The 11,887-nt window shown below is 44.7% G+C and overlaps 2 protein-coding genes across 2 annotated transcripts; one reads left to right on the top strand and one right to left on the bottom strand.

Annotated features, from left to right (window-relative positions):
- Nucleotides 1–3,231: 3,231 nt before the first annotated feature.
- On the bottom strand, nt 3,232–3,856 carry LOC131205269 (uncharacterized). The gene is made up of 3 exons (XM_058197297.1): nt 3,719–3,856; nt 3,557–3,661; nt 3,232–3,490 (listed from the first exon to the last, which is right to left on the bottom strand). The coding sequence occupies exons 1-3, from the start codon at nt 3,824–3,826 to the stop codon at nt 3,278–3,280; spliced, it is 426 nt and encodes a 141-aa protein (XP_058053280.1). The 5' UTR covers nt 3,827–3,856; the 3' UTR covers nt 3,232–3,277.
- A 1,164-nt stretch (nt 3,857–5,020) lies between these two features.
- LOC131206254 (chymotrypsin-1-like) lies at nt 5,021–6,084 on the top strand. Its single transcript, XM_058198737.1, has 3 exons — nt 5,021–5,115; nt 5,196–5,770; nt 5,841–6,084. Exons 1-3 carry the CDS (start codon nt 5,067–5,069, stop codon nt 6,000–6,002), a joined length of 786 nt encoding a protein of 261 aa, XP_058054720.1. The 5' UTR covers nt 5,021–5,066; the 3' UTR covers nt 6,003–6,084.
- Nucleotides 6,085–11,887: the final 5,803 nt, after the last annotated feature.

Here is an 11,887-nt window from a genome sequence, read left to right on the forward strand (position 1 = left end):
GTATCGAGCAAGCAATTTCAAGTTTACCAAGAATCCAGCAAAAAAATATTCGGAACCTTTTTTTTCACTTTCATAAAGGTGAAAATGCAAGTCAGAGAGCTTGTACTGTGTGGGATTTGGTGGAACTCGAAAGGATTCATTTATTATGAGTTGCCTCTGTTGAATAAATACTAAATTATCTATTGCCCATAACTGGACCGTTCGGAGCTAGCGACTAACCAGAAACGGCGCGATTTGGCCTACAGATGGGGTGTTGTGTTCCTCCAAGACAACGCAAGGACACTCGTGGCCGTAGTGACTCGCCTGAAACTCCTGGAGTTTTAATGCATCCACCATATAGTCGGGACCTGGCCCCAGGCGATTACCATATTTCGTGCATTGCAAAACATCCTGATTGGGATCAAGAGAAGATTGTGGAAATCGATTAGTAGAGTTTTTCGCCAACAAGAACCAACATTTCTACGAGAGAGGCATGGTTAAGCCTTTAAAATGGCAACAAATTATACTACAAAATGGTGCATATCCCAAATCGGACCATCGGAAACATCTCAAATAAAGTTTTGAATTTCACGCAAAAATGATGGATTTCTTTTTCCCTTACACTCAAGCATATTTTGGCACAAGGAAAAAAGTATTTCTCCCGGGGGATGCTATGAATTGAATAGAATTGACATACATTTTATTTATAATAAAAATTTCCACTAGTTTTTACTCACAGTAGTACCCGATCAGACCATATCACCATATCAAAATTACAGCGGTATGTAGTTAATCCATTCGCTCATCCATCATTAACAGACACTTCAGGGGAAAAAGAAAAAAAAACCGTACAAAGGTCAGCTGGCCGGGTTTAAACGCAAAACGGTTCGAATGTCAACTCGGTGTAAAATTGCCATTTACCACCACTGTCCACTGTCTGCCATTCCACTCTGTGCAGTGGCGAGTGTCCTTGCTTACGGAGTCCGATGGCAGTGCCCCAGTTAGGCAACCTGCTGGTTCCCCGTTGTGGCCATTCGTCATTTCTGGTTGGCCTCGCAGGCTTAGCTGATGCGTATGCCTAGGGCTGCTCGATAAAACATGGGGAGAACCTCTAGCATATCATATTTCCATGCCCCGCACTTTCGGCTTCATGAGTCATTAAGCCAGTCTGACTCGTTTTTAACCCTTTTTATCTCTTGCCAATTGCGTCACCAATAAGCCGTATCCCATTTCTTCGTCCTACAGCAACAAAATCGAATTAATTATCGATAATTGAATAATTTAGAGAAAGATGTACAGGAGAAATATCAAATGTTCCCTACAATCTAGTTATGGTTCGCAGTTTGTGACGAATTTTATTTTGAATTAAAAATATATAATTACATCGTTGGCTGTTGAGATGTAAAAAAGTTACACTTTCATCATCGTCAAGTTTTTTTCAATAGCCGTCAATCAAATCAGTTCACGGTTTGTCAATCCACCGCCGGAAGGAGCTTCCGGAATGGAACCGGATGGCGAACAAGCCGATCCATAGACGGGCCGGTTCCGCTCCGTACTGCCAAAAGTGTAGCAGCAAATCCCACAACCATGGGGCAAGTGGTTTTGGGCGATGGGCAGACAACACAAATGCAAGACAGGAACTTCCTGCTCAACGTTTCCTGCGCCACACTTCACACCGGAGGGCGGAATTGGGCGAACACGGCACACGAAACGAAAAGAAGTCACAGCAGAACAGCAGGGTACTCTCGAATGGTTCACCAAACATCAATCAATTCGCTGGGAGAAAACAGTAATTTAAATCACAACATGGGTGCGCAAAGTCAGGCACGAATCACGGCTCAATCACGAAGGCCGCAGCCGAAGCGAGGAACAACCTGTGTCCCGCGCGCTTGTGGTTCAGCAAATTTATGTCCATCCTTCCACCAGCACGCAAAGGTCGCCGAGCGTACGGAAAGTGTGTCTGTCTACTTATGCTGGAAGCTGCCTATTGTTTCCCCAGTCTCAGCCTCCAGCACGTGAAATGTCACGTTTTGGCCGGTACTATGTATGTGTGCAGTTTGTTGTTGAGTATTTGCTGTTCCGGTTTGGTTCCAGCCCGGACGGCTCGAGGAGTGCGTAGTCACGCACGGCCGGTGACAAGATGAATAAATGAGAAGACAAAAATAAACGAGAGCCCGAAACGAGTCCTTTTTCTCGCGATAGGATGCCTGCCGCTTTCACGATACACTCCAAACTCCTTTTGCTATCGATTGAGAATATATATATTGGCAGAATCGTAGTACAGGTAGTCTCACAATAACGGGAATAACGGGCATCAACCTTGAACCACATTCCATAATTCGTACTTTTGTTTCAAATTTAAAATGCGTTTCAAATTTAAAAAATGTTAAGTGCGTCTCAAATACTATCAACGGAACTAAGGAAAAACCTTAGAATGTCGATCCTGACTCGGTTCTGACACGCCGGACCATTTTCCTATCATGCACTGTAAACCATTCCGCCATTCAGGGCCGGCCCGGGAAGGCGCCGCAGAAAAGTGCGTACTTGAAACGTGTCTTTCATTGCGTCCCCAGCACGCCCGTACCGCAAGTGTCCGCCATGTTGCCGAGGTTTCCGGTTGACCATAAAATTTGGCATCCGCCGGAAACCGAAGAATGTCGTGAAGGAAAAGGACGGCTTCCGGCGAAGTGCCTCTCGAAAGCGAATTCCACGAAGTGCCTGAAAGGAAGCCAAGTTGTGGACTAGATTTTTATGTGCCCACCCCGCCTCGGCCCCGCTTCGGCGGCTGCCAGCGTGATGCATTGCCTCTCTCTCTCTCCGAAGCCCCGTGACTAAATCACAGTCATCCATCGTGGTGGCGCACGAAATGTTCCATCTCCAATAAACCAAAAAAAGGGATTGGGCAGCCCGAAGTAAGGACGACACAGAGCAGAGTGTTGGGCTATTTCCGTCACTCCGGTGGCCATGCGTTATGGGCCGAAGATGCCGGGCATCCCCCGCTGCGCCATCCAGTAACGATACATTAATGGATTAGACTGTCGATAAGACGCTCTCACCGTTGGCATAAGATAGCGAGATGATGGCGGGACCAGATCGACCGTTGCACTAATTAGAAACGGCAAACACCACGTGCTTCCTGCTGCCTATATAGGATTTTATCTCGCGAGGTGCTCGTTCTGTTCTCGTTGCTCCTTAGTGTCATGTAAATATACTCGAAAATATTAAAACGCTCCATGGTATCGTTTTCTACATATTTCTATACTTCTGTAGAAACACACGATTCGTGCACATTTGCTGGTCACAGTGATAACTTATCTTTTTCATAGCCCTTCGTTTGCTTCCTGGCCTTTTTTAGAACTTTTGGTGCGTTCGGTGAGTCTGGCAGAGGCGGCGGTGGACTGTGCAGCATCATGTTGTTGGCCATGTCAGCCACACTGGCAGTTTGTGGACAGGATTTGCCAAGAGCTTTCAGTTCTTGGGCGCAACGATGCACGTGTGCTTTGTCGGGTTTCTACGGCCCAAAAAAGGGGGTACACTGTAATTTCTTTACCCAAGGAGGGCGTTGCCCCATACCTACCTCGTTCGTGCGGCAAAGATCCAACGATAACTGAAAATTGGTCAGGGGCACCAAGCACCGCAGCGTCCAGTCACGGCTGCGTGTGTCACACTCGTACACCGGAAACTGTAAGAAAAACGTGCGTAAGCACCCGAACGCAAACTTGTATGTCCCGTTACCTACCAGATCCTCGTCTGCGGCAGTCTTCTGTTTGATCGGAGATTTCATACTCCAAATCCCTGACACAAAACAGGCCCAGATCAATATCGAAAGCTGAAGTGCTTTAATCATTCTTGGTGGTTGCTAGCTGAATGATATTCAGCGTTCTAATGCTCGTAACTGCCCAGTGGGGGCACCGACGCAGAAAACGTAGCGGATCATGTTTGATGTTTGCACAGGTGGTTGCCAATCGTCGTGCGGTTTTGCTTCTCTCAGTAAACTGGACACTACCTTGGCTTTACAAATAGACGTTATAAAATCCAACTCATCCAGGCACTGGGAAGTTACCAGCTCAATCCAATAACTTGCTGCAACTTTTTAACGTAACGTCTGCATACCAATTAGCGCCCACCTTGTCAGTGAGGCAGAAACTGTATATTCTGTAATCATGTTGTCGAACAGCTTATATGACGAAAGATAGCCGTTACATAGAAGAACCGAACTGCTAACTAAACCCTAAAGATCGTTAAATGTAATTTTGTACCAGTAATAGTCTCATTAAAACAGGCGAACCGGAAATTGCTGCATATTAAACTTCCAACCGGTAATGTAACGTCTTCACTGAAAAAAGCCCACGTTAGCGGTGTTCATTACTAACCGGTAGAAAAGCTCAAACGGTGTGCACAAAAGCTCGGTGCGAGCTTTGAAGAAAACTTCCCAAGGAGCTAAACTTGGCTAAACGCGGACTGTTCGAAATGATCAGTTTTAATGAACAACAATTTAAATAATAAAACCTTGCTTAAAATAGTAATGGTTCAATAACAGAAGTTCTAATGCGTAGAAGTAAAAGAATATCGTAAAGTTGCCATAGTTTATAGTAGAAATTGGGTTCGATTCGTCCATATGATTAATTTCGTCCCTTTGCCAACTTTTGATTTATGAGGTGCACGCATAAAATTTAAGGCCGTTTGAGGCTATAAGAGTATTTGTATTGGTTCCTAATTGTAATTGTATTGGTTCCTAATAACTTATTACAGTGTCAAAGATCAAACTATTAACTTCTACATTGGAACCGTTTGGTCTAATGAACTGTTCAGCTACGGATCCCAGTCAACAATAGAAACAATCAATAACCCATCGTGTCAAGATTACAAGATGACGGCAAAAGAAACGACGGATGAGTGGGATTGTTAGGTTTCTAGCAAATTGTTTAAAACATGCCGTCTCATGCGTAAGGCAATCGTGAGATTGTGCGGCTATCTGATAAAGCAGTATTGCTTGAAGTGTCCACGATTAACCGGATTACCGAGTGGATCAGATATTGCGAGACTGCTGTCGGAGAAACATACAAGTCGACTTCTTTCGACTCAAAATGTTTCCACTAGTTGGCGTACTCCTGTTGGTTTTCGCGCTAGTAGAAGGTGTGTTTTGTGAGAAGTTAAATTCGTGTTCTAAATATATCAGTTCTTTCATTTTGTACCCACTGGTACACTACTTCCAGCCAGCCCAATCGACAATAGGAAAATAGTGAATGGCACAGATGCGTCGATCGAAGACTATCCCTTCGTGGTGTCAATCCGCGGTGCCAGCGGGGGACACTCTTGCGGAGGAAGTATATTGAACGATCGATGGATCCTCACGGCGGCCCACTGCGTCGATTGGACCACTCCCTTGCAGCAGACGGTGCAGGTTGGACGCACCACCATTTCGTCAGCAGTGGACGACTCCGTCTATGCCATCGAGGACGTTGTGATCCATCCGGGTTACAACCCGAGCGACAGTTATGTCGACGATATCGCCTTGGTTAAGTTGCGCAAACCGTTGGAGTTTAGTGAGCGAGTCCAGCCGGTCCGAGTGCCGGGGAATCGCTTTTATGAGGTGGACCCCCTCGAGACAAACCCCGTAACACTGATCGGTTGGGGTCGGAATGCTTCCGATGGACCAGTTCAAACAACTCTGCAGCAAGTGGACTATTTCGTCGTGCCCAACGACCAGTGTAACGTAATTCACAGTGATCACATTTATCCCACGCAGATCTGTGCCGCGGAACCGGGTGGAGGAAAAGGACAGTGCAGTGTAAGTAGAGGAGGTACGAACGGTGGCGAGATTTCAATTTGATTAACGGCCTTGAATTCGACATTCCCAGGGTGATTCTGGTGGGCCACTGTTGTGGAGCGGCATGCAGGTTGGCATCGTGTCTTGGAGCATCAAACCGTGCACCATTGCACCATATCCTGGCGTACTGACGAAGGTTTCCTACTATTTGGATTTCATAAATCAAAACACTGGAAAGTACAACACCGCGTAACGTGGGAGACGTATCGACGCAACCAACGCATCGGTTGAGCACAATCCAATGACCCATAATAAAGCTACATAAATCTGAAATGACGTGCTCCTATTCGCTTATCTTCAGACTAACAAATGATCACGTGTTTACATAAGATAAAAGTATTGGCGAAACGTGACGTGACTCTGAGACGAACGACAGCATGTCGGGTTTTCCCCGGCAATTTACTTCTTACGTCGAATCCGAGCGTATTTCGAACAGCGTTTATTTTATTTTAAAAGTTACTTTTGACATAATCTATTTCAAACAACGCGCCATCTGTTGGCCATCGTATAGCTTTTGCAGTCAGCATTCAACGGTGGCTCACTCGCAATCTGGACAGTGAAAGCTTTTGCGCCTGCAAAAATATTCTGCTTTAATTTCGCGAGATTATCCCTTCTTTAAAATACTACAACGTGATCAAAGATCTAAAAAAAATCGTTTTAATCCAAGAGAGGGAGTAGATCAAAACAAATGCATCAACAATTGCAAAAACATTGCCTAATTGAAACCCAAAGAATCGGTTGTGTTCATGATGGTATGTGTTGTTTAGTATGTTCCCAAATTATCCTTGTGCATAAACAGAAAGAAACACGAAATGATTGCTGCAATTTGTCTGCAATCTATTAACTCCGCATGATAAAAAGAAGCAATTGTTGACCAGCACCTAATTGTAACTAACATTTAACTAGCATGTACCATTTGCTTACGGCAGCCAGTATGCGGCTCCATCGGGGACGGATAAACTAAATAACCGTCGGAACGAATGAATCGTTGGTAGTTACATAGTCGTTGAAGTTGACTACCGTTGTTTGCTCAGTATGAAATATTCATTGACTTTCCGATATGTACCAAAAAAATATTGCTGGCGTGCGAGAGTCACCGGAAGCAATTTAGCTATCGCTTGCAATACACTGCCAACCATGGGCACGATACCGGTGCAGTGCCAGGAAAAGCGTGCAATGATTTTAGGGAGTATAAATAAGTGCACAAAGTAAGCAAGCACGCTACCAACTCCTGGATCCTTTCGATCGATATCCGTTGCGATAAGCAAACTCAAGCGTTAATAACGGACTACGGACCGCGCTACGATTAATTCAAGCGATCCAACATCGATACCACTTTTGTAGGCACAATTTCGTCCGGAGCTACCACAATCAGCCTAAACATATAACATTGACAAGTCACACATATACTGGAAGGGCACGTTCGAGCGTTCGAGGAATGCTGCTGCAAAACGGAGAGCGTGTTGTCGTTGGCCCCAGATGCTGAACGTCACACAACCTAGCGGTCTACTGAGGGATATCAAAAACTGGCGACTACCTCAAGGGAGCGACTGGAAGACGTTTTGCTTTCCAGTCAACGGGCTCGAGCCCGGATTGAGCTCCGACACGAAGATATAACTGTTGAATGTCCTGCGAGTTCCATATTCCCCTCCTTCGGAAGATGAACCACTTCGTTCGGTCTGCGGTGGGGAAATGATCGGATTTCGGCTTGTTCCGAGTCAAGCAGCAAAACAAAACATATCGTTTATTTCGGTTCTTGAACCAGAAGAGAGTGTTGACGCTTTTTATATCGGCGAAAATTGCTTCAAATAGCATTCAGATGCGCAATAATTTGGGAAACTATACCTTCCGCTTTGATTTTAAAACTTAATACATTTGAACCGCAAATTTTTAGTAGTTCTACATAAAAGTTAATAAACACATTTATGTACGCGTCAAGTAGAAATAATATTGAAAATAATTTAAAAAATAAAACTTTACTGGTGAAAGAGGAAAACAATTATTGCAAACTCAATCATGCTCAAGAGAGCATGATTTATCAATAGAACTGTTTCGATAATTGGATATCTACAAATTATCAATGTCTACACCAATCAATAAGTATGACTGGTAGACACTGGAATGCGCAAATAGCGTCAGTACAATACTTTGCTCTGGTACGCTACAGCGCAGTGATAGTTGAAACTTTAGATTTGCCAAAAACAATAAACAATCTGCGACGGAAACACAGTCGTCTTCAATTAACGGGATTAAGTGTTGGTACGATAGACGACCTTTGAAATCCGGTCGTGTCCTTTCTGCTGATTGCACAGAACGAAATCGTTGGAGCAGAAAGAACCAAGTCCGTCAGCAGGGTATGTGTGTTTGAATGCAGAAGTTCGCATTTTTGCCTGACACGCTTGCCATTACTCGTTTTATAATTGTTCATTTTTTCCCGTTATTTTTGTGTCCTCCCGCAGCCCAGAGGACTCATCTTCAGCTGCGACAAGTGCCATCAGCGTGGGATTGTTGATATTCATAGAACGAGCGGCAGCAGCAGCGACAGTGGCTCAGTGCGGAATATTGTTGATGAATATTTAATTAGCCCTCTTTTCATGCGCTGCAACTGTCCCAGACTAACTTTGCAGCTCGGCTGATATCCGTCTCTTAGTACCGAACGGACAGACAAGACACCCTGCTTTGTGTGGGACCGGTGGACCTTATGTTTGTATCGCCGCTTCACCAAGCTTCGTCCCTAATGAACCATACGATGTTTCGTCCCAGAGTGCCGGACTTCTGGTAGCTTCACAGCAAATATGGTAATTCATCGTTGCCTTGGCAAATGGTAAGTCAACAAATCCATTAGATGACGCACTGTAGAACACATAAATCTAGGGTCTTCTCTCAAATGTGTATGTGCCTAATGGCATATGGCCCGGCAAAATACCACAATGCAGAGGTACACCCCGCAATGGTCAAATAGTGGAATTATTCAATCAATTAAACTCTTTAATTACAGAACCCTTTTTGGCAAAGATTTTAACTTTTATAAGAACTCAAATAGTATAAACGAAACGATTATAACTCTCATTATAATGGTATTTGCGAAAACTATATTATTCTTATCTAAGTTATGGGTTAAGGAATGTCTCTAAATGACTTTTCAGTGAATGTAAACACTGAAAGCATTACTTGTAACAGCAGCCGGCAGGATCTGTTCAAACTTAAGACCGATTTCTGAAACGCTTGGTTAAAATGAGTGTTAATAACGAACGATGCCAATTATTACCTTTGCACGAAAATGTTTGATGCATACTCCAATGTCATCACAGAACCTTCCTTCAACGGTATCGATTACGCCGCTACCGTTGCTATAAACCCACGCTATCGTATGACCTCAGGTTTCGGTGCAGAGTCCTGTTCCTGACGATGTTTTATCTTCCATTTCCGAAACAATATGACTTACCAATGAATACAAAATCACACCGCAACTTGGGAGTAGAGCGTAACAGGCTATCTCCTAGAATGACTGAGTTTCGGTTTTACGGTTCGGTCTTGTTAAAAAGTCAACATGATCATAAGCCGGGGGTATATAGGCACCCTAGGCCTCGATGGACGATAAGATTATCTGGAACGAACATTAAACATGCCACTGTCCGTGTTTACATTCACTCTGGTGGAACCATTTTATCCGCTCCGCTGCTAGATGGTGGTTTATTGGTGTCAAAAACCATGCTAACCAACACCTCAAAACCAGACCGACTGTGACTCACGATGAGCAAAACCACAAACCCCAAAACCATCGGCGATCACAACTCTCCGAAACAAGGACCCAGCTGGTTCGGAAACACACATCAAGCTACACAATGCAGGATGAAACGAGAATTTTGCCTTTCTTAGGCACCGACCACAAACAATATTTCTGCGCCACCCGTAAATGTTTGCAGCACAGAAAAACTTGCCAACCCTAGTACTTAGCAATTAGGGACAGTAAATGTTGCCTACGACATGGGTCCGGATAAGGCAGTAAGGCTTACGGCATGAAAATCCAAAACAAATTATCGCTAGCGGAGTTATAATTCATGCTTTGTAATATTCTGTTGATGATATGAGCTAATCTAGGGGTTACATACCATACACTATCGGTAAAGCTGCCGTGAGAAAAAGGATGTTTGTTTATAATCCAGTAAAGAATATTTTGTTTCATTATAATTTAGCCCAACAACATAGAAACATAAGAAATCTATGAAAAGACGTTACTCATATCTTCGAGCATTTTCTTTAGTCAAACGCATTTGTTTTTTCTATAAAGAAAGTATTTTTTAAGCACATGAATATTTTAGACTCGCTATGTATAGCGTTTCAAAGCGTCTTTTTCGCTTTGATTGATGTTACTGCGTGTAATAGCGGCCCGAGGCGATAATGTATCACTACCATCACACGTTCTACAGTAAAACAATCACCCAAAGGGCTTCGTTTGCCCCTGGTGCTTTTTTTTGGTTGATTTGACAAACGCAAACGGAGCACAGAGTTTCAAGAAAATTAATAAATCTGTCCCGGATTAATTATGCAAATGCCTGCGCAGAATTCCGGTGCCGACATCTACGGTGCATTATTGAAAGTGTGTGCCGTCAGCAGCCACCGACGGTAAGCAGAATGTCACACGAACGTGAGCCTGTCAGGGTAAATAATGACATGCTTTGGGACTGCAGAGTTACAGTGATTAATTTCAACTTTCATTCAAAACTTTTACGTTACACAAAGTGCCCCGGTGTGCTCGGGTTGGTTCGCATGTTAGCACGTTCACCAGAAAACATCCATTCCACAAAAATGACTCCCGAATCAATTACTGCTTATTTGGTGAATAACTGACGCAGGTATAAAATTTATACTTTTAAACGCAATACATAAATAGTAGTTTGCATTATTCAAACGATTGTGTCCTGATAAAGGCACAACATATTCATAATTCAAACCCATCCCATCCCAAACGGGACGCGTACCGCAACAAGGATTTAGCTGGGTAAACGGGGACGTGAGTGTACGATGCGCATCGAACGCACGGCACAGCTGTACGCGAATGTTGGGCAAGGTTCACCCAGTTTCCAGCATTCGCCGCTGCATTGACCCAGTTCCACAAATGGCTTACTCCTAGCGGTCGGGGCCACTGGCTGCTTCTGACCTTCTGTTCCCCGGGACCAATCACCCAGCTGTCCGGCCAGTCCGTCCTCACTCACGCATTCGTTAAGACCCGTTGTGTTGTTGGGGCATTATGGATGGAAAGTTTTGCTTATTTTCTCGAGTTACTGGAGTTAAAAATGCAAACCGTCAAGAATATATCCATCACCAGAGGAAGGCAAATAGATTTGTTGGAACTTCCCGGAAGCACAACAACGAAGACACTGCGAAGGCCCGAGGAGAGGTTATGTTTTGATTAACAGGTAGTCGGTGGTCGAATGAACACACTGAACATTAACCGGACATGCGCACCCAGAAAAGGACGAAGGACGAGCATTACTCTCGATGGCGCGCACGAAGTTGTCGTGCAATGGGCAACATGGCGAGCGATGGTACTCATTTTTTGCCATCCGTTTTGCAAAAACACAAGCCCAGCGTGCTCCGCGAGTTTCCAGCCAATTTGCCGGGTTGGGAAACTGTTGCGCGAATGAACTCGTCTCGGTCCTTCGGCTAGAGGCCCTCTCGGGAGCGGCGGGGAAATGCGTTCGGCCAACTAGGGGACATCAGCGCCCGGACATAGCGCGTCCTGACCAGCGATCGTCCTGGTTGGCTTGGTTCAGTTTTGATGAAGACATCGAACCGTGCGGTTTAAGCTCGTGCCAGGTGCGTTCTCCGTGTGACTGTGTGTCCAAGGTGGGAGAGCAGCCTGCATCATTCTGCTTCTTCTTTTCTCTGCCACACAACAGGCTTACGTGCTGTGAAGAAAGAGTTGGAAAATATTAGTAAACCGTCGAGAAGTCAGTGCGTGTCTGTGAGAGTGACCTGTGCTCTGCTCCCCTGGGTAAATTCGGCGTGAAGGAAAAATCCGTTGCACTGATCTTGCTCACCTGCCAAAAAGGAATGATGGAATGCCTTTTGTGG

This window comes from Anopheles bellator, chromosome 1 (assembly GCF_943735745.2).
Source record: "Anopheles bellator chromosome 1, idAnoBellAS_SP24_06.2, whole genome shotgun sequence".
Taxonomy (NCBI): domain Eukaryota; kingdom Metazoa; phylum Arthropoda; class Insecta; order Diptera; family Culicidae; genus Anopheles; species Anopheles bellator.